At 46.5% G+C, this 22,581-nt stretch overlaps 1 protein-coding gene and 1 pseudogene across 2 annotated transcripts in view; both read left to right on the forward strand.

Annotated features, from left to right (window-relative positions):
- Positions 1–22,581, forward strand: part of LOC135910904 (F-box/LRR-repeat protein 12-like) — a 90,314-nt gene that overhangs the window by 33,351 nt on the left and 34,382 nt on the right. The window contains exons 2-3 of one of the 2 annotated variants that reach the window (XM_065442971.2): positions 3,251–3,454; positions 5,466–5,706. In XM_065442971.2, coding sequence (XP_065299043.2) covers positions 5,515–5,706 — 192 coding nt within the window. In that variant the 5' untranslated portion in view covers positions 3,251–3,454; positions 5,466–5,514. The remainder of the gene's footprint in view (positions 1–3,250; positions 3,455–5,465; positions 5,707–22,581) is intronic. The other variant, XM_065442970.2, reaches the window with a different exon arrangement.
- Positions 17,789–20,321, forward strand: LOC139056437 (uncharacterized; annotated as a pseudogene).

A 22,581-nucleotide genomic window follows, 5' to 3' on the forward strand; every position in this document is an offset into this window, starting at 1 on the left:
CCGCAACACTGAGGCGTTGTGCATAGGCTGAGAGTATGTCTGGACAGCTGAAGGTACCTAACAGCTGTTGAGAGAGAATATCACTTCGAACAAAGTTTGGACATCATACCAATGAGCTTGTAATCAATTTATAGAAATAGCTCATATTCGAAAATATTTGCTTCTGTACGCATCTCTTTTTTATTCATATTTGACAATGGTCGACTCGAATCACAATCGGTTTTGCCATTTTTTTCAAAGGTACTTTTTTGCTGAGCATTTCACTAGCCACTAGCCCTTTCTGTTTTCTTATTTAATAATATAAATGCTACTCCTTATTATAAAAACTTGATTAAGTCGCTTTCTTATTTTTTAACATGCTTGCTAGAGAGTGACAGTGTCGGGCGACATGGTGTCAGCCCACCTTGATGTAAAACAAAGTTCTGTGTCACTCAGGGAATATGGCGAAGTCAGTCGGGGAAAACCTGGAAAACTCAGGGAATTTAGAAATGCCAACTTGGTAGACACCCTGAGTGAAGTATCACAGCTGAGTAAAATATGAATGAAGCTTCTGCCTATTTAAGCCATATATGTTCGTATATATTGATTTACAGGAAGTGCAAGCTCATCCATGTGTCCTAATTTTGTGTGTTTACAAGAATTTGATGTTAATCCAAAGATGCCTGATTTCTCGTAATTTCTTGTAAGTTCTCGTAATTGACATCGTTAATTTCACATAGGGCTTCATAAGGCCCTGTGTAGCAAGAGAGAAGCTTCTGGGAGAGGCCGACCCAATGACATAGTGACAAAAGGAGCACACCAGCACCTGGGGCGAGCTTAACATTGCAATGGCACCAGTCGTAACGCTGCTTTTGTATATGCTGTGAGGCTAATAAATGAGATCGGATGACTTGATGCACCATGTGAGCACGATCAATGACTTCACGAGTGTACTCAGTTGCAACAAGGGGCACAGGGAAACTGCAAACGACGCGAACATTTTCCGGATCTGGTTGTACACCAGATGCATCAACGTGGTTTCCCATCATGGTAATCTGACAGCACCAGAATTGACATTTCGTAGAGTTTATTTGAAGGCCGGCTTTTCGGAAGACTGCAAGTATGGCAGCGAGTCGGGTAAGGTGGCTGCCGAATGTGAGAGAAAAAACAATAATGTTGTTAAGATAACAAAGACAGGTGGTCCATTTGTAGCCTCACAGAAGAGCGTCCATCATACGTTCAAATGTCGCAGGAGCATTGCATAGGCCAAAGGGCATGGCTTTTAACTGATATAAACCATCAGGTGTGATAAAAGCCGTCTTTTCACAGTCCATTTCATCAACGGAAATCTGCCATAACCGGATCGAAGATCAATGGATGAGAAGCATTTAGCTCCGTACAAGCAATCCAAGGTGTCATCGATGCATGGTAGTGTGTAGACGTCTTTTCACATAATCACGTTTAAGTGGCGAAAATTGACACAACGCCTGGTACCATTTTTTTTTTTTTTCAATAGGACGACAGACGAAGCCCAAGGGCTGGCTAATGGTTTGATGACCCCCTTTGCAGAGCATTTTGTCCATTTCTGATTGGATGACTCTATATTCAGCATGCAATACACGATAGGGACGCCAACGAATAGGATTCGTGTCTCCAGTGTTTATACAGTGGTGAACAACAGATGTTTGGCCTAAAGGCCTGTCTCTGAAATCAAAGATGTCACTGTATAGTTCAAGCAGGAGACGTATGTTTGAGGCCTGTGCAGAGGTGAGGCCAGGTGTAATCATTTTCGTGAAGTCATCCATTAAGGAACCAGAGCTGTGAGCTGCAATTGGCACTAATAAACCACTCTCGGCATTCAGACTCTCAATGTCAAATTCAGAAGTACTAAAAATGCTGGCCAAGAACATGCCGGCTGGAAGCACTTGAGGGCACAGGCTGAAATTCAGGAGCGGTAGAATGACATCATTGTTAGTAACTTTGATTAGCGTATGCGGAACAGCAACATTCCACTTCAAAAGCACTTCGATGATGGGGCGAAGCACATATTCACTGTCGGGAACCTGTGGCTGCGCAGTCAAAGTGACGTCAGTGAGTGCCTTGGGTGACAGACGCACATCGTGAAGCCGAGTACAAGTGCAGTGGGGCGATGCTTGGCACATCGTTAAGTTGAGGCAGTTACAACTGAAGAACGCCGGTTGCGCAGTCGATGAGACCAAAATGATTTGACAAAAAGTCCAACTATAACGTTGTGAGAGCGGTTGTCGACCACAGCAAAGGGAACAGAAGTAGGGTGGCAAGCTATACCTAAATACGCAGTACACATTCAAGAAATGCTGCAGTAGTAGGCAATGCAGCACCACCTCTAAGGGCTGCATTTCTTATTTCTCCAAAAGGGTGCGGCCAGAAGCCACAGGGGACAAAAGGCAATGTGGCTGCAGCTAATGGGAAGATGGGCAATGTGTTTACGGTGAAAAAGACTGGCGACCGCACGGTAATAGTGAGCAACTGTACCACATGTTCCTGCAGAGTTGTCGGTGCTGTTAGACTTGGCGGTGGCCGAAACATTGCGGGTGTTTCCATCAAAACTGCTCAGGTTGTTTGGCGTGCGAGGTGTTGAGGGCCACGAGTTGTGAAAGTATCGAGCGACATGACCAATGCGGCGACAGGTGAAACATATCAGCTGGTCGTCCGCAGTTCTCCACTCAATCTGGTTGCGATTACGTGGAGAGAAGCATCAAGGTGGAGCGAAAATAGTAGAAGGGCATTCATTGGCTCTGGGGTTGACGACAGCACAGACAGAATGTAGACCAATGTTTTCAAGTTCCGGGCGAATGGTTGCAGGATGCGTTGGCTTTTGGCCTGCTCAAATTGTCGGCACTCTTTGATGATAGCATCAACTGTAGAACAGCTTTTGCACATGAGCAGGTTAAAGATGTCATCAGCAATTCCCTTCAGCAGATGACCGACCTTCTCAGCTTCTGTCATGTCGTGATCGGCTTTACTACAAAATGCCAGCACGTCCTGGATGTACAAGACATAGGATTCCTGGGGGGATGGGGAATGGGAGGCCAGTTCCTGCATTGCAGCAATTTACGGCTGGCTGGTTTGCCAAACAACTCTGTCAACTTCTCTTTGCATTGGTCCCAGCTGGTTAGCTCTTCGTGGTTTTCATGCCACACCTTTGCCGTGCTTCTTAGATAGAACAACAGGTTAGCTAGCATAAACATAGGGTCCCATCTGTTGATTCCACTCACGCATTTGTACATAGCCACCCACTCTTCAATGTCGGCGCCATCAGTCCCGCGGAAAGTTCCAGGATCCTTGGGTTTCACTACCACAACCGAAGGGGACAGCGACGTAGCTGCCCACGGTGACATTGGAGGCAGCAACGACGTTGATCCTGTGTGCTCACCGTCATTCATGGTGGGGACGGTGATGCGACGTCCATTGCGGAGCTCCATTTTCAGCCGTGGTACGCAGCACCTCCCACCAATATGTTACGGGGATGTTGGGAGTATAGACAGACTGTATTTGCAATATGTATACAAGCACAGCCAAAGATGCCCGACCAGCAACAACATGCAGCAGCCAACATCCTGCTATCTTTTTCCTTTCTCTTCTTTTATCCTTCTGTAACAATATTCTAGCTGTTTTTTTTTTTAAGAGTCACTAAACAATTGCAATGTGCCATTTTCGCAGCAACCAATGACAGGTTTGTTCAAGTCAGCGTTGCCATTGTGGATTAGACAATACCAGATCAAGCAATTGAGCTGTACCATTTCTTTTATATTGCTAGTTGGTTCAAACCACAGCCATCATGGCTCCGTTTTCAAACCCTGGGCTTTTGAAATACCTGGCAGAAAGTAAGCTTGAGCGATGGGCCTTTAACAAAATGAGTAGTTTTGGCTGAAATCGGACACTACTAACCATCACTCCAGAAGGTGACTGACATCATTATAGTGGTGAAATCAACTTTGAAAAGTGACCCTTATGAGCTTGGAGCATGTGTCCAACTCAGCGGCTTCTTAGCGGCAAGAAATTGGAGCTGAGAAGGAGATTTCACAATTTTTCAATGGATGTGTACAAATAAGGCTTGTTTCCGCCTCCTTGAATTTTTACCTTTGGCATCCTTAAAATCCTTGAATTGTCCTTGAATTTTGAGTTACAAATTTCCTGTATAAACCCAGCCTGTAATAAATAGAAGATGTAAGTATGTTCAACTCTATTAATATTGAACTCTGGTAAAGCATACCTTGTTGTGGAAAGTGAATCCATATTTCCAATGAGCAAATGATTCTTCTACAAAACAAAAAGCCTGCTTTTTTTACCTTTAGTTGTATGCCATACAAAAGTGCAATAAAATAAATGTGAATTAAATGAAGCACAATAGATTTTAAGCATAGTTGCAACTAGGAGCACAGCACAGCAACGGATACAATCCCGATTATTAAGGAAAGCTTTTACTAAAATAATTAATATATGAGCTTAATGTCGATAAAAAATGAACCCCAAAAATTTTGTGGCCATCAACTATATCAATTTTGTGACTCCTATGAAATAAGGTACGTGTTAATGTTAGCATTTTATTCCTGGCATGAAAAATTATCACCTTTGTCTTTATTCGGGTAATTTTGAACTAATTTATCTTAGATTGCACTGATAATTTAGCAAGAGTTTTGTTACCTTCTGACACTAAGCTAATATAACCAGACAGTGCTGTCATGAGCATGTATTATAAGTTCACATCATATTGTCATATCAGTATATTCAGATACTGCAGCCCACATTGGGGCTATTGCAGAAGTGGGAAACTAAGAATACACATAAAAATTTGAATCACAAAAACCAGTAGAAAACATTAATGTATGACACATACATTAAAGCAAGCTAGAGGAGCATTCAGTGGTGTTCAAGAATTCCTTTATGTAGAGGCAAACATTGGGTAGTGCCAGGAATTTTGCAGCAATGTTCAGTACTCCTAAGGAAAAATTGTATTTCGATCATCATACCTTGCTGGTGAAGCAGCACACTGACAAGGACAGTGAAGACACACAAGAAAAGACGACACTCGCAGCGAGTGTCGTCTCTTCTTGTGTGTCTTCACTGTGTCCGTGTCAGTGCGCTGCTTCACCAGTAAGGTATGATGAATAATCACCAACTAGCCCAACTTTCCAAATTACTGTATTTAGATGTATTAGTGTGAGCATAGAAGACAGCTGAAAGTGCAGGTGTTACAAAAGCTATCTCTTTGTTCACTTTCATTTCCCTTTGCCTTTTATGCCAACACTTCAGTTAAGCAAGGCTTTACTTTCTCTGGCTTCATTGTTTGTTAATGTTTGATGGTTGTGACTTACAAAAGACCAGGCCTCTTGGATCCCCTCCTCTTTCTCGCTAGTGATCGCTGCATACTTTATAGTTGTGCTGTCACAAGCGTGAAATGTGCATCTGTTGAGTTTTTTGTTGTTTTTTTGCTGCATTTCCAGTGTTTGTCGACGATGGCGACGGGTTGCACGTGACAGAGTGCTTCGAAGAATGATTGACGTGTCAGCCCATCCACTGTCGGCACTACAGGCATGGCACCTTATTCGAGCTCATGCAGATGCAAGCCTTGTGGAGCTACGAATATCAGGCAGCGCTCACATGTTCTTCTCCAACCGTAGAGCACAGCACACATTCACACCAAAGTTCTTCAAGCACCTGGCACAGCGTTGCCCATCACTGAAGGCAAGTGGTTAATGCTTCTGACATTTCTCAGCTTTTGCTGTAAACATTTTTAGTGTAAAAGCGTTTTTCAGCATGTAAAGCCGAAATGCAGGGCTTCAGCTATCTTTGTTAATTTGGAATGTAAGCGTGAGTGCTTGTTGTTTTATGTTACATTGTAATTTTGTTTAATACTTCTGCCACATAACTATCGCAATCATACACCATTGAAATCCTTGTGGAAACTTGCAGTAAGGAGTTACTGTGGCTAGCAGAGCTCTGTAGTGAGTGCAAGGGGTCATATCGCAGAAGTATGGGCAGTCTATTGAAGTGTACAGTGCTCACGGAATGAAAAGCGGCAGGGAGCATTTAGTAGAACGCTGCATATCGACAAAATACATGAGAGTACCATGTCATGTCACTAGGAATCTGGTCACCAAATGAAATGCAGACTCCAATCTAAGTGTACATGCCAAAATTACGTCAATGTGACACAAACTGCAGCCAGTGGGAACGAAAATATGTATGCACATTAGTTAGCCATAAATTGATGCGTTTCATTCCGTGAACACCGTACATCTTTACACTTAAGAAGGGAGGACAAAAGGCAGTAACATCTTCCCACCTGGGATGACAGTTACACACAAGCTGTGGCAGCAAAACTGAAATTATAATTTAGTAGATTTGAGCGAAACATATAGAAATACACAAGTAATCAGAGGTAAAACTGCAAGCATGCATACAAATGTGAAAATGTTTACACAACATGAACAGAAAAAAGAAACAACCACTACAGATCCTTTTCATGGTGATTCTATAGGCGTTGCCATGTTTGATCACATGGTGATACGTTCATTCCTTGCCTCAGCTGCCTCCATGTTTGCAATGAATGTGAATGACACCAGTGCAGCACAGAAAAGCTCTGTTTTGGCAGATGTCATAGACGGTGACTGGGTGGATGGCACGAAGCTTTGGCCACTGCTTCAGAGGACGTATAAGCACTTGCGGAGCTCATTACACCTCGTCCGAACAAGCGCAAGCAGCATATACAGATGCTTGCAATAAAAGTGGGGCTAAACATTTCTCCAAGCTTTCCAAAGTTTACACTTATGAAGTAAATAAGTATCAGTGTGTTTTGCTATTCGTTCTTTATTTGCCAAATCTTTGAACCAGCTACTTGTCATGATTCTGATGAGATCAATTCGTGCTTAAGGAAAGCCTACACGATCGCCCTACAAATTCCGCAATGCGCCCCAACCGAAAAACTCATGTCTCTAGGGATTCATAATACATTCGAGGAACTGGCAGAAGCTTAACTGATAACTCAAAGAAACAGACTAGCACAAATGACCACGGGTAGGAAACTCCTTGGCAGACTCGGGTATCACAAGCTTCTAGAAAAACACAACCAAACTAAACCCACCCCCACAATAATCAGAAACTGCATCAAAGTGGTGCCAATACCCAAAAATATGGATTCAACTCTACATGCAGGCAGAAGAGAAGCCAGAGCTGCATGCATTGAAAAAACGCATGGCGACAAACCAAACTCCCACTTCGTGGACGCGGCAAGATACCCAGGCAGGCAGAAAAGAACGGTAGCTGCTGTCACTGACTACATCGGCAGAGAAATCATTAGCGCCTCCACTCACAACACCGCTATCGTAGAAGCAGAAGAAATCGCAATAGTCCTTGCTATCAAAGCGATGGAACCAAACCAACAACAAATAACCATCCTATCAGACTCTCAAGTGGCATGCAGAAGCTACTGTATAATGTGGAATATAGGTCGAGGTGGAATATAGGTTGACCCCCTTTCATTGAAGCAAAGAAGTCAACATAAAAATTATAAGGCACAAAACTTTGTTTTATTTAGTGGTGACGTCAGACTCGTCACCTGCTCATTTGTTTGAGCTGTCTGAACTCTCGTCTGAAGATGATTGCTTTTCTCTGGCTGCATCCCACAAATGTCATCCTCGGTGCCATCCAAGGAGTTGCTAATGCAACACTTCTTGAATGCCCGCACGATTATATCGTTGGGCCGCGAGCGCCAAGCCTGTGACACCCATGTGGCCACAGTGGCGAGAGGCGGCGTGCGCAGCCAGCTGGTTGGGGTCGTTGGGATTACGCCGGCCATCCACTGATTATACTGTTCACGGACACGGTCTTTAAAGGGCTTGTTGAGCACGACGTCCAGTTGCGGAAGTGTTGACGTCATGCCTCCCGGAATGACGGTGAGCTCCGTCCTCCCGTCGCAGAGTGCTTGCTTCACAACTGCGGTCAAGTGCCCGCGAAGGGCATCCAAGACAAGCATGCTCGGACACCATAGGAGTGCACCGGTTCGCCGATTCCAGACGGTCTTGATCCAATTGAGCATCAGGGCCTCGTCCATATAGCCCTTTTCATTCACGCGAACGACAACATACCGCGGGAAAGCCTCTTTCGGCAGCGTCTTCCTCTTGAAGATTATGTATGGGGTCAGCTTTCTGCCGTCTGCAGTGCACACGAGCATCACCGTGAAGCACTAATGCTTGTTTCCCGTGGAAAGAAGCTTGACTTCTTTTGCGCCGCGTTCGCACACCGTGGTGGGCGACGGCATGTCGAACCACACCGGCGTTTCATCAGTGTTGCCGATCTGTCCCAAGATGTAGCCATGCTACTGCCGGAGACGGGATAGCATAGTGCTGGAATTTCGACCAGCTTGTCCTCGTATGCCTCTGACAGCTTCTGACAGACTGATGTGCGCCATCGAAGTGCGAATCTCTTGCGTCGCATGAAGTGACGAACCCAGTAAATGGAGCCCTTGAATTGTTCCTTGGGTAGTCCAGATTCTCTGGCGACCTCGATAGCTTTGATGCGGATGAGTTTCGCTGTCACTGGAAAAAATCTGGCATGATGCTCGCAGACGAAATTTGCCACCTTGTCTTCGAGCTCCGGGTGCACCACGCGGCGCGCGCGAAAGGACGTTTTCTGCGCATTGCAGGCAGACAGCTTGACTTTCTGCGTTCGCCAGCACCCGACGCTTTTTTTCCGAGACGCCAAATTGCCGCTGGGCAGACATGTTCCCATCCATTTCGGCTTATTCGATGACTCTTTTTAAACGCCCTGGTGAACTGACGTCGAGTACTCGTACTCATTTTGCGGGTTGTCGGTAAATTAGCAACGCCAGGAACGATTGCTGCACAAAAAGGGAAGATGGCATTGGTCCAACTGTGTAGGCCGTGTTAACGTTGGGCCGCGTCGGTCGCCAAGGAGGCGATAACGATGGGGATGCCGAAAGGTATGCGCTCCTCCGTGTTGACAGACGACTATTCAGGTTGTGCCAAAGGCCGGTATAGACGAGAAAAGCATGGCCAGGCGGCGCAGTAGCGCCGCCTCCTGACAGCGCCCCAATGTGGAAACGCCAAGCAGCGCGGTCGCGTCGTGGCGTAGTCTCCGCTTCGTTTACATTGTGCCGTCCGCGCTTTTCTTCGCTGCTCGTTCTCACGGCGCTCCGTTTTCGACGGTGGCAGATCGCCTGCTTGCTCAGCAGCGATGCAATGATTGCCGTGCGGTTTCAAGAAGGTTGCCGACGCCGACAGCTTTTTTTCGTGGCGGCAACCTCACAATAGGGGAGCGTCTGCTTCCGAACGTGTACAGCGTTGAACAAATTGTGAACGGTGATGCAAGAGTGAAAGCCAAGTACGTGTCACAGGTGTCCGACAAGATCGTAGACGATGTTGAGTTAGAGGTACGCACCATGTTCAGAAATTTAGCCACTTTTATTTTAATTACAACATAAGTCACACTGGCAGCAGGAACTTCTGTTGTCATACTACTCGATGACTGCAGATCCATTGGGCTGCTTCTTGACGGTTCTGTCACTTCACAAAGGCATGTTCTGGAGTCTGTTTCACACGTGTCTTGCTGCTGCTCAAGAGCTGTGTTGCTGCAGTACGAAAGCACATGTCCCAGTGGTGCTAACTGCTGAGAAGACTGTTGTGATCGCCATTGGTCTGTTTGGCGCCGCTTCCATCTGCATCGCATATAAACGAAACAGTATGTGTGCCTATTTGTTGTGGGGGTTAAATTACTCCCAATAATATGTTTGCAAAGGTTAACGTTCCTGTGATTGTGTGCATATATTATTCTACAAGAGTAGTACCACTACAAGTTATGATACTTGCACACTTAGATACTTAGAAAGCATGGGCAAACAACAAACATAACGCGCACGTTTCGAGCGACTGATTTCCGATCTGCCGCTTCCCGACGCACGCGACGACCGCGGCTTGCATTAAATACGGTCTGCTACCACACAAAAGTAGCGCGCGGCCCCTTTCGTTACCTGCACAACTAGTAATTTAAGTTGCAGCGTTTGGAAAAGGGAAATAATTCTCTTGAGCTCGTCCATGCCGATCGCGAGGGAAGCCACAGTGCAATCAAATAAGTTCGGGGATTCTAAGTGCCAAAACCATGCCAAAACCACGAAATCATTATGAGGCCGACTGTAATGGGGAGTCTCAGGAATAATTTTAACCTCTGAGGGTTCTTTAACGTGCACAAAAAATCAAAGCACGCAGTAACAAGGGTGCTCTTGCATTTTGCCCCTTTCGAAATGTGGCCGCCGTGGCTGGGAATCGAGCACGCGTAGTAGAGCTTAGCAGCGCAGCACGCATGCATTTACCGCTACAAACGGCAGATGCCACCACAATTCAACAACGCGACATGACTAAACAAACGGCCGCGCACTAAAAAGAGGCATATGACTATTCCGCTTTCAAGATATTACACGTGAATGCGAAAGTATGAGACTTACTTGACTCGGCGCACTGCAGTTATCCATGCTTGTCGTCTGTCCTTCTCGTACCACTTCCCAGGAAATCTGTAGAACTTCACGGGCTGCGTAGGACCTTTCGTGTTTTTGAGGCTGTTGTGGCAATCGACAACACATCTGTATTGCGTGCCACCTTTCCTGGCTGATGAGGTCGCACTCGGCATCGCAAAAACCACGCGCACGAGCGCTCCCGCCGTACAGAACACGGGCGTGCGCCAGCGCAGCGACGACCCTCGAAACTTCCATCGGTCCGCTAGGGGAGCATTCGGCGCTGGTGCCGCGCGGGCGAACTTTAGGTTGCCACGTCTATAGAAGTCGAGGAGTGACCTTTTAGTAATATTTTTTAGAAAATACCTCGACCTATATTCTGCACTATACGGTACCTCAGGGGACGAGTATGCACCGCAGCCTATAGGATTATACAAGATATAAAACGCCGAGCCACATTTCACCTTTTATGGGTACCCAGTCATGAGGGAATCAAAGGAAACAAAGAGGCTGACAGAGTAGCTTGTGCGCACGCTGCACACCACGGGTGCTCACAAGACGCCTCTGATGACCTGCTCCTGGTTGACCAGAACTACTCTGCAATTTTAAACTATCACAGTGGAAATAGAATCAAGCTACCACCCCCAGATAAGAATCTTAGTAAGGAAGAACAGGTTATATGGAGAAAGCGGCAAACCTATACATATAACAACCGGCACATTCTCCATAAAATTCATCCCGAAAGATATACGGACACATGCCAACCTTAGACCACATCTCATGGGCATGCACGGCATATCCACAAAAGACAAACACAGAAATTACGGAGCATACACAATGGGAGGCGGCACTGTCCAGTCACAGGAAGAGGTCCAAAGGGCCATCATCCAACAAGCAAGACGGTACGTGGAAGCCAGTGGTGCCCTTGTCGAGGGGCTCCACCCATTGACCGTTTTACTCTTCAATAAAGTTGTTGTTATTCTTCTTCTTCCTCGGCACGGTCACTATCAGATCGTTTATTTTCTGCCTAATCACTCGCGGATGTGCTCAGCTGCAATTGATTTGTTCTTGCAAGGTTTCGAACATTGATGTTCTGTACTTTATAATAGCTAGTGGCAAAGCCTCATTATTGCATATCACACTCGCTTACTCAGTGGATTGTCACAATAATGTTCAGCTTTGAACGTTCATGTATTGTCACTGTAGCTACCATCACCCATGCTTCCCCACATTGATTCAAGTGTGTGCTGATTTACTTATTCCTGATACATTGTCGATCGAATAAGCGTATGTTTGCGTATGAGTTGGCGTAGATGTGTGTAGATAAGGTGCGAGACATTCACTTTGCCAGGAAGCAGCGCTACTCCTTTTGTCACTGTGTAACGACTGGTATTCACTCTGGTCGACATTCTAGGGTTGAAGTCCTTTCTCTGGAGGTTAGCGATACAGTTATGGCAAAAGAGCAAAGTTTTTTTATCCTCGAGGAAAGCTGTGCATTGCGAAGGGCCAGCCACGCAGGCAGTCCTTATGTAGCAGAGGTACGTGGACCTGGTCACATAGATCCATTCTATTCCTTAATGTGCCAGTCGCTATTTTTGCAGCCAACTATTGCACGTGTCTCCCCTCTACCGGTCCACATTTTGCAGCATGAAGGGAACACAGTCTGTTAACGAACACCCAGGTGCATTTCCGACAGTTCATCGCACAATATTAGAACAGACAGGGTAATAGTTTCGTATTCATATGCTTTCACTGAGGCAATGTGCGGCGCACTGCTGAAAGCACTGTCTCATTACTATACAGCGAACTGCAGTGGGAAAAAGGTCAACACATAGTATGCACCGTTGTATAGAAAAAAGACCACACTACACATGAGAGTGTACTCAATAATGATGGTTTTCCAGGTAATTTGAGAGAAATTACACGAGAAGTAGTGGACCTACTTCCGACGTTATTATTTTTTCATATTTATGGTTTCCAATTCTCTCTTTCGTAGCCTTATTGTTGTTTAAGAATGTTGTGATCTGGTAATCCTGTGTTTGTGAGCCTTAATTTGTCCTAGCCTTACTACTCCTGTAAATAAAATGTTGAAATAAGTGCAGTGGTAATTGCTGGAGGTTTTGTAACATGAGTAGAAAGGCAAGAGAGAGAGCAAGGACAGGAAAGGCAGGGAGGTCAACCAGACGAGCACCCGGTTTGCTACCCTACACTGGTGGTGGGGGAAAGGGGAATAAATAGAGGAGTGAAGGGAGAGAGTAAGCACCGAGTGTGGGAGGATGCACCAGGACACTATAAATGGTCTCTTAAGCCAGTGCACTTCAAGTATTGTACTAGTGCGTGAATCGCTTCTCATGCCAGTGACAGGTGTGGCCACGGTCCAAGTATCTCCATGGCCACGATCTGAGGCAAAGTCATTAAGTAACTGATATGCCTCAGCAGCTAACCTTAGGATATTAGGAACAACAAAAAATACAAGTTTAACAAAGAAAACATTGTGAATGGCAGTTCTGAAGTTGAAGTTGGTAATGGCAATATCAGAGGTGGGGAAGTGGTTCATTCAATCTTGGTTTTGGGGATAGAACAGTCATTACATGGGTTCTTTCCTGTCATATGTAAGAGGCATGGGGCACAAAAGGAAAAGAACGATGTGCACCGATAGGTCCGAATGGCATGAGCCCTCGAGGCGCGTGACCTGAGCCGTGATTGGGAGAGCAGCAGCGCTGAGCTAGCATTATCGACGTGGCTCTGGGCCAAGAAGGTTGGAGCGTCAGCATCATACTGGCGACGGGAGCCATGGAGGTTCGGCCAAGTCCGTGACGCTGGCAATCCACGGTGTGGCTGTCGACTTCAGTGACGTTCGAGCGAGGCTCTTTGGACCTGCTGCAGCCTCTCACGGCAGTGCTGGGCACTTCAGGAATTGGATTCCCCTTCAGAGGCAGACCAGCATGGGCGATAGTCCCCAGGGCGTCTCGTCGGCACGCGAAGTAGCGGTGGAAAACAGCGTTAGGCCTAGCCAGGGAGGCCGGAGTGCCACGTCAGTGACAGAGCTTGGGACACCGACATCCAAGACAACGGACGAGATGGCTGGCCGAACGATACCAAGGCAGCAAAGCTTGTGGAGTCAGCAGAAGCACCGACTGTGACCAAGTGCTGATATGCATCAGACTTGTAGAAACGTGTGACGACAGAACTTTGTAAGAGCGTTCCTTTTTGTTAGCGCACAGCCATAGGCCAGGGTTGCTGGTCTTTCGCGCGGAACGCGCTAAGGACTGATGTGGTCGGCAATTAGGACTAGTCACCATTAACCCTATGAGGGTCGAATTATTTTGAAAAAAACTTTCCCAGGTGGTCAAATTACGTTACTTCAGATCTTGAATGTACAAAATGTATAAAGTCGGGAATAAATAGTAAAAAAAAAAAATTAGGAACAGTATTTTGGTGTTGGCACCACTCAGAACTGCAAATGTTCAATAGTATTTCAGAGTGTGGTACTCCTTGAAACACGGGTCTACGCACAGCACCTTATCGCAGTCTGCACACCTAAAACGCGTGTCTGTCCTCCTCTTGGAGTGACGAGTTGTGTTGGCACACACATGACCTCTTCTCTGCATGCCTTGGGCATGCTCTTTTCTGCATCGCCTTGGGCAAATGTCTGAGGCACCCTCTCGTGTAACTGCGTTGCCGCAGAGAGCGAGAATACCTCATGAACGGCGGTGATAAACAAGCTAAGAGCACCGCCAATCAAGATAAAAATGAAACTCCGCCGCCCCTGCAAGAGAGGGCCGACAAAGAGAAAAATCACGTTTCGCACGCCTCTATTGCGATCACGCGGCAGAACCGAAACCGCGAAAGGGGTGTTGCCGCATTCTGCGCGATGCACTGAAACTAGAAATCCATTCTTTTTATCTCCGCAAGAAGGTAGCACAAATTTCAAACTCTTCTTATAAGTCCTGAGAGGTGGCAGCACCTACCAATGAGCATGCATCGTCATTGTGGCGCAAAATTTCATACGGAGGGTCCAAACCGTGCCCTTATGGCAAAGACCTTGCAGGACAGAAAATTGCCACCGTACATATACGGCAAAAACCTTCAAAGGGTTAAGTAGGCGACAAAGGTGCCAATTGCTCTTTATGGCGTTGCATTTCTTTGGAGTGTTGCATAGAGTTAACTGAGTTTGGAGTGTGTTTTATTTTGAGTTTGTCCCGAATAAAATCTGTTTGCTGTGCTCACCTGCGTCTCCTGACTCCATCTCTCGCAATATCCTCATGGCCGCGAGATCAGTGACATTTCCACAAGATAGAACACCAAGCCTAAATCTGTGATTGTCTACATGATGGAATGTACATGGGTAAAAAGAAAATAGCTTTTTAATGCATCATTTTGATGGTACATTTACTGAAAAAGGCAGAGGCAAAAATATTTACGACATAAAGATAGATCGAGTAAGTTTAGCATGTTTTTTTATCGAGGAGTAAAAGCTGTGACAGGAATAATTTTATAGTATAATACCCCCAGTCACACAAGCACTTTCAAAGTCTTTTGAACCAAAGATCCTTTACTTCAAGGGAGAATGCACACTGTCACACAGGCACAGCAAAGGAGCCCTACTGGAAGGGAGCTTTGAGTCATAGGAGTGCGCATTTGTCCTTTGAAATCTCAAGGGAATACTCTCGAGCCTAGAGGGTGTCTGACAGCAGAAAAAATAACCTCTAAGAATATGGAAGTTCAATTGTTACCTCTTCAGAACAAGCTTATAAGTACTGAATACTGTTACTAAAGTACTAAACACTTTAGGGACACCCGCAGTCTCCATCATGAAAGTGCCAGTGCAGCAACGCCGGCACGGCCTGTCGTCAGCAGCAACATCAACACCACACGGGTGCCATGTGCGATTTGGTTCTTTGGTTAGCGGCTGCTAGGCATCCCAGTCTCCTCGGCTTTTTTCTGCGCGTCTTCTTCCCTTGTCACTTTTGTTTTGTAGTTTTTTACCGAATTTACGCGTACCTACTGCTGCCTAGCCACAACGAATGAAACAAAGCAGCCGAAGCAAAGGCAACAACGAATAACTCCAGCGTGCGGTGTACAAAGCGGTACACATGGTGGCCATCATTACAATAAATACATCTGTTTGTGGTAAAGTGATGCCTTTACTACGTGGGCATTTTGTTTTGATCTTTCTGTGTATTAGGAAAAATAAATGTTGCTGAAAAAATTTTGACAAATTTATTATAAGAGGCATTCGGGCCATATTTTTTTATTACTTTCGAGGTGATGGCAGTGCTATGGATACGTTGCGGTTTCTGTTAAAAGCTTCAACGGAGACTACCTGGAGACCGTGTAGCACCGACATATATGCCTTGAGCTAATGTGCCTTTGAAAGCTCAGTGCTCCTTAACTTCAAAGGACCTTTGGCATGCCCGTGTGATGGGTATAAACTAGGTAGTGTAATACTGAACAGATGTGAGAGCGAGGATGACAATTGATTAACTACGGTCCCAGATGGTGGATGCATATTTCAATTTAGGACGGGCTAGAGTTTTGAACAAAGTTAATTTTAACCCCTGAAATGTTTTGGATGAGTGCAGCTCATCGACCTTGCTTTAGGTGAGTTCAGCTCGTCAATGGCAATAATCGTGTTTTCAAAGCGATTTGGACGAAGTCAGCATGTCCACTTGGTTTTTCTTCCACTACATAAATGGCTCCAGTGCCAGCGTTTGAAATCCACAATTATTTCTCTCTTTTTTGTTTTACTACATAGATGTCAACACTTTTCCAGCACCTCGAATGCCGCATTGATTCATTCTTCGTGTTCTGCAACACAGATAGCAGTCATTTTGTCAGTGCTGGAGGGGTGTGTTTATTGTGGTCCATGTTTCCTTACATAGGTGGCAGCACTTTGTCAGTGCTCAAAGACCGCATTTTTGGAATCGCGCACTTTTTGCGCCTTGTGGCAGATTAGGAACAATCTGGTACATGCCCTGTGGCAAGGCTCTCTGTGCTGTTACGTGCCTCATGAAGTTGCACACAATTCGTGACCTGCCTTAAAAGCACAAGAATGCATGAAAAACTTGCTTTGGTGAAGAACTTTGCTTCTCAGAATAGCTATTTTAGAAATAGCATAGAAGAAAGCATTTTTCCTTGTTTCTAAATTTACCATTTGTGGTAATGACAAGTACATATATGTTGCATAGTGAAGAGGTAAAATAAGGTTTTCAACTTAGAACATGAAGGAAGGTAGTTGAAAAAACTTTGGAAGGGATTTCAATGGAGTGAAGTTTGAAAATAAGCCATATAAAGAATAAGCAAAATAAGGTCACTTTTGGTCAAAATATAAACACTCAAGTGGTCAAAGACAAAGGTACTTTGGAAAAGTGATGGCATGGGTAGCCAGGAGTGCAGTTAGCGTTGCGAGCAACATAGTCCATGTGCATGCTCCATGACAGGTCATTAGTGATATTAATGCCAAGATATTTGTAAGAGTCAACACAGTTTACGGGATATCCATTTTAAGTAATATGTATGCATTGTTTGTGGGGTGAAGGCACCGAGTTATTCTCATGGTTGTACATTTGCTAAAGTTAAATTGCACAAGCCATTTGTCACACCATAAGGATAAGTGGTCAAGATGGCTTTAAATATTCACTGAAGCTGCAGGGTTTGTTATATTATGGTAAATGATTTAATCATTGCCAAAATGTTTAACAGATGAAAGTGCAGAACTGTAATATAAACAAGTAACAGCGAAGGCCCAGTACGGACCCTTTTTGTATCAGGGTTCGCACAGCCCCTTGAAACCCTTGAATATCCTTGATATTGACAGTATAAGTTCAAGGGCCCTTGAAACTACTTGAATACCCGTAAGCTCCTTGTAATCCTTGAAAATCCCGAGGGATTTGTTCCGATAGAAAAAATTAACGACGTACCTCTGCAAGTCACGCTGAATTAAAAGGCCCTTTCGCTTACGAATGCCGATGAAAACAAGCTGTGTTGACTAAAGGGCAACAGCAAGAAGTTTCGGTTTTAAATCCCGCAGCCCCTACATCGTCTAGCAACTAATATGCATCGGAAATCGAATCCAATCCAATGCGAGGCATATCGGTCGGTCGGTTACAGTGCCTAAAATATACTCTAGTGCACCGTCCACCGAGCGTCTGCAACGCGCGACGTTGGCACGGGCAGCGATGCCTGCCGCCGCGGGCCACCAGACGGCGATGCCTGTCGGCACCATACTAAACCGTGGGGAGTTCGAATGGCGTTCGTTTGCGATGCGTTGATTGCAATGCGTAGTTCAGATGCCTCAGCATGGTCCGGCACAGTCTCGTAGTACAGCGCACCAAGCGGCCGGCGGCGGCAGGCATCACTCTCGGTGCTACCGCGACACCCGCGCTCGGCGCACTAGTGAGTGCTCTTTTAGGCACTATAGTTGGACCGTCTGTCGGCCTCGTGCGCGCCATTTCAGCAAAGTTCGCGTTTGCGTTGTGTGTTTGCTTTGACAAGATGCCGGGCGGGAAGTGCAAGTTTCAGTCTGCGTGGCTGCAACATACGGACTATCGTCACTGGGTGAGACCGGAACCAAGCGATCCTTATCGAGCAAAGTGCGCAATATGTCAGAAGACGGTCGACATTGCAACGATGGGGGAATCTGCCTTGAAGAGCCACCAGAAAGGCGCGAAGCACCGATCCAAAACTGCAGCAGGTGAGGGCTGCTCATCCGTCGCAAGTTTGGTGCAAGCGAGAAATCTGACGTCCGCGGCTCCTCTCGGCACCGCGACCACGGCAACTTCCTCTCGGGCTACGACACTTGAGGAAGACTGCAGAAAGCATGATTCCGTGATCGAAGCCGAGATTTTGTGGACGATGAAAGTTGTGTCGTCACACTACTCATACAGCTCCAGTGGATCCATTTCCCAGCTATTCCAAAAGATGTTTCCGGATAGCGAGGTCGCGAGAAGCTTCACTTGCTCTGAGAAAAAATGCGCGTATGTCGCGTGCCATGGTCTACGCCCATTTTTCACTTCGCAGGTACAGCAAATGATGGAGAAGTCTGACAATCTTGTTGTGCTTTTTGACGAAACCTTGAATGAATACCTGCAAAGAAAACAACTTGATGTTCACGTCAGATTGTGGAACAACTGTGAGGTGGCAACCAGATACCCGACTTCGACATTCATGGGTCACAGCACAGCGGACGACCTTATGCAGAAGTTGACGGAAACACTCGCGTCTTTTCCCCTGAGCAAGATTGTGCAGCTCTCGATGGACGGCCCGAATGTCAACTGGAGTCTTTTCAACAAGTTGCAGCAGCACATGAAGAATGACTTTCAAGTTCAGTGCTTGGATATTGGTTCATGTGGCTTGCACACAGTGCATAATGCTTACAAAGCAGGAATGCATGCGACGAGCTGGCCAGTTGACACCTTTCTTTCGAGCTTATTCTCACTCTTCCATGATGCACCGGCCCGCCGTGAAGATTTTGTTGAAGAAACAAGGAGCAAGCTGTTTCCACTTCCTTTCGTACCCCACCGTTGGGTCGAGAACGTGCCAGTACTGGAGAGAGCCCTGGCCATGTGGGAGCATTTGAGGCACTACACCGAAGCAGTGAGCGAGCATAGGCTACCCTTGCCGAAATGTAGAGCGTATGAGAACGTCAGTGATTTCCTAAAGGACCAGCTTGCACTTGCGAAACTGAACTTTTCCCTAAACATTGCAATGGTTGTGCAGCCTTTCTTGACTGTTTTTCAGAGTGATTCTCCAAAGACATTTTTTTTAGCGAAAGAGCTCGAAACTGTCTTGAGGAGCCTCCTTGCAAAGTTATGAAGCGCTCGGTGTTGACAGAAGCCACGAGCATCACGAAACTGCTGCGAATTGATGTTCATGACACTGCCAATTACACGTCACTTGAGAAGGTGGACGTTGGACGAGTGGCTGAGAAGATCTTAAAGAGCGGAAAAGCGAGTACCAAGTGTGTTTTTGAATTTAGGGGTGAGTGTCGAAAGTTCATTGTGAACATGATCCTGAAAATCATGGAGAGAAGTCCTATTAGGTACCCTCTGGTTCGAGGGTTGTTATGTTTCAACCCCAGGGAGATGTCAAAGACAGAAATGTGCCTTGGGAAGCTGAAAGTTGTTCTTTACTGTTTAATTGACAGCAAGCTTCTTTCTGAGCACAAGAGCGATATTGTGTGTGCACAGTACATTCAGTTCTGCCAAGAAAAACGGCATGAACTGCAAAACTATGAAAGAGACCAGGAACGCCTTGACGTTCTCTTCGTGCGCCTTTTGAAGCATGACCCGGCGTTCTCGATGTTGTGGGAAGTACTGAAGGTCCTTCTCTTGCTTAGCCATGGGCAGGCGTCAGTAGAAAGAGGTTTCAGTGTAAACAAGCAGATCGCGGTCGAAAATATGGCAGAGCTCTCGTATATCTCACAACGAGTCATCTGCGAGGCCGTGAAAACCCACGGTGGGCTGCTTAACGTTCCGCTGTCGAAAGAACTGAAGTCATCAGTGCGCCAAGCCAGGCATAGGTATGCGTTATACATGGACGAACAGAAGAAGCAAGCTGTAGCACAGCAGGTAACCTTGAAGAGAAAAGAACTCGAGCTAGAGCTACAGAGCATGCAAGAGAAGAAGACAAAGCTCCAAAAAACTCTTAAGTGCTTGCAGGAGTCAGCGGATCGCTTTTCAGAAGACGCCGAAGCAAAAAATGACCTCACTTGTCTTGTCAAGGCCAACAGTTTCCGTCGAACAGCCAAAAAAAAAAAAGAAGCGGAGATAACAGCTCTTGAAAAAGAAATTAATGCGAAAATAGGGCTCCTTTCCTAAGTCATGTGAGGAAATAAAATGCTAACACTCCTTGAATTCTGCCTTTTTGCATCCTTGAAATCCTTGAAATGTCCTTGAATTTTCAGTCAAATATTGTGTACGAACCCTGTGTATGTTGGATGGAATGATATAGGAAGCAGAAGAATAAGGGTTAGCTGCTACATACAGTCCACTCCCGATAATTCGAAGCCGCTTAATTGGAATTTTCGGTTAATTAGAAGTGAAGTGCTGGTCCCGTCAGTTTTGCATGTAATCCTATAGAAGAAATCGCTCGATAATTTGAAGTCCTCATCCAGCAATATTGTTTAATTGGAAGTTAATTTTCAGCCGGGATCCCCGAGGTGACCGTCATTCTTTGGTAGAATGTGCAATTTTTCAAGTGTTGCAACAGTTCCGTGCTCCGCGTTGGTGTCACCGCCACCGCAGCCACCCGCAACGCCATCCTTCTTGGAGTGGCGCGATTATTCATTGCTACGGCTGCCGTGGCCTCCGCGATCAACTCCGGCGGGAGGCGAAGCGGCTCCCGTCGGAGGCCATGCGCGGCTCCCGCGCGTGGCCGGAGCTGATCGCGGAGGCCACGCGGGTGCCATAGGTGGACGCAGCGCTGCACACTGGCAGTGGCGAGATTGTGCGAGATTAGTCTTGCAGCGTGCGCAGCGTATGTCGAGGCGTGTGTTGGTCGAGCGCCTTTGTGCGGGTAGCTCATAGGCTAGGTTGTTCCACGGGTGATTCGGAATTGACTGTACCTAGACGCGCAGTTTATAGTATAGCCATGGCAAACCGTGGCTCTTATCGCGCGCTCGACCTGGCGACGAAAGTCAAGGTTTTGAAGGAAGTTGAAAAGGGAGGTGCCGCCAAACAAGACATAGCGCGGAAGTACGGGATCAAGCCGAACACGCTCTCAAACTACACAAGAACAAGCGCACAATAATGGATGCATTTGAGAACGACAAGTTCAAGACTTCTCTAAAGTGAATGCGCACCGGCGCTTACCCAGAGTTGGAGAAGGCTCTGCTGGTTTGGATTAGGGAGGCCAGGAGCAACAAACTTCCTCTCAGCGGAGACATCGTTGCGATGAAAGCCCGAACGCTTGCAGCAATGTTGGGGATCGATGACTTCGTTTCGTCAGATGGATGGCTGACGCGCTTTAAAGATCGCCATGACCTGGTTTTCAAGAGCGTCTGTGGTGATAAGGCGTCCGTTAACCAGGAAACATGCGCCACGTTGAAGGACGGAAAGCTGCGTGAATATCTCGCCGAATACAGACCGGAAGACATCTTCAATGCAGATGAAACTGCACTCTTGTATCGGCTTCTACCAGAGAAGACCCTGACATTCAAGGACGACGACTGTGCTGGGGCCAAACGCAGCAAGGAGAGAGTGTCGGTGCTAATCGCGGCAAACATGACTGGCACGGAACGATGTCGGTTACTTGTGATCGGGAAAGTCGTGAAGCCGAGATGTTTTAAAGGCGTGAAGACACTGCCTGTGGACTATGAGGCGAACAAAAAAAGCGTGGATAACGGCCGAAATCTTCAAGAGCTGGATAAGCAAATTGGACCGCAAGTTTGCTGCTTCAAACCGCAAGGTGTTGTTCCTTGTCGATCACTACAGTGCTCACGTGAATGTGCCAGCCTTGAGTGCAATACGCCTCGCATTTTTGCCTACAAACACAACGGCTGTTTTGCAGCCAATGGACCAAGGCATCATCAAGAATGTTAAAGTCCTGTACAGGCGGCACCTCCTCGAGCGCATGATTTTTTGTATGGATAGCTCCACAAAGTACCAGGCGAGCCTGCTTAGTGCCATCCACATGTTGGCGCGAGCATGGGATCGTGTGAAGCAAGAAACAATCGCAAACTGCTTCAGGGTTTGCGGTTTTGTGGCAGCTTCTTCGAAGGATGCCTCTGACATTTCAGCGGAGGAAGCGTCAACAAGCGAGCTTGACGGCACTGATTTTGGTGATGCTCTCGGGGACGTCAATTTTGAAGATTACGTCGCCGTAGACAAGGCGGTCAAAATGTGCGGTGCGCTGACGGATAGCGAAATTGTCGAGATTATTCGGCCCCAGGAAGCGACCCAGGAAAGCGACGATGACGTTGAAGGCGTGCCTTAGCGGCTCGCCTTCAACTGGCTGCCGATGTAGCTGCCGATGTAGCTGCGGGCCTTGCTCTCGCGGAGCGCTTCTTTGCCACTGAAGGTAACCTGGAAGAAGCGTTCCGCCACATCTACAGCCTGCAGAACTTGCTTTCAGCAGCGCGATTCGGCAAGAAG

Source organism: Dermacentor albipictus, chromosome 2 (genome assembly GCF_038994185.2).
Source record: "Dermacentor albipictus isolate Rhodes 1998 colony chromosome 2, USDA_Dalb.pri_finalv2, whole genome shotgun sequence".
NCBI classification, from domain to species: domain Eukaryota; kingdom Metazoa; phylum Arthropoda; class Arachnida; order Ixodida; family Ixodidae; genus Dermacentor; species Dermacentor albipictus.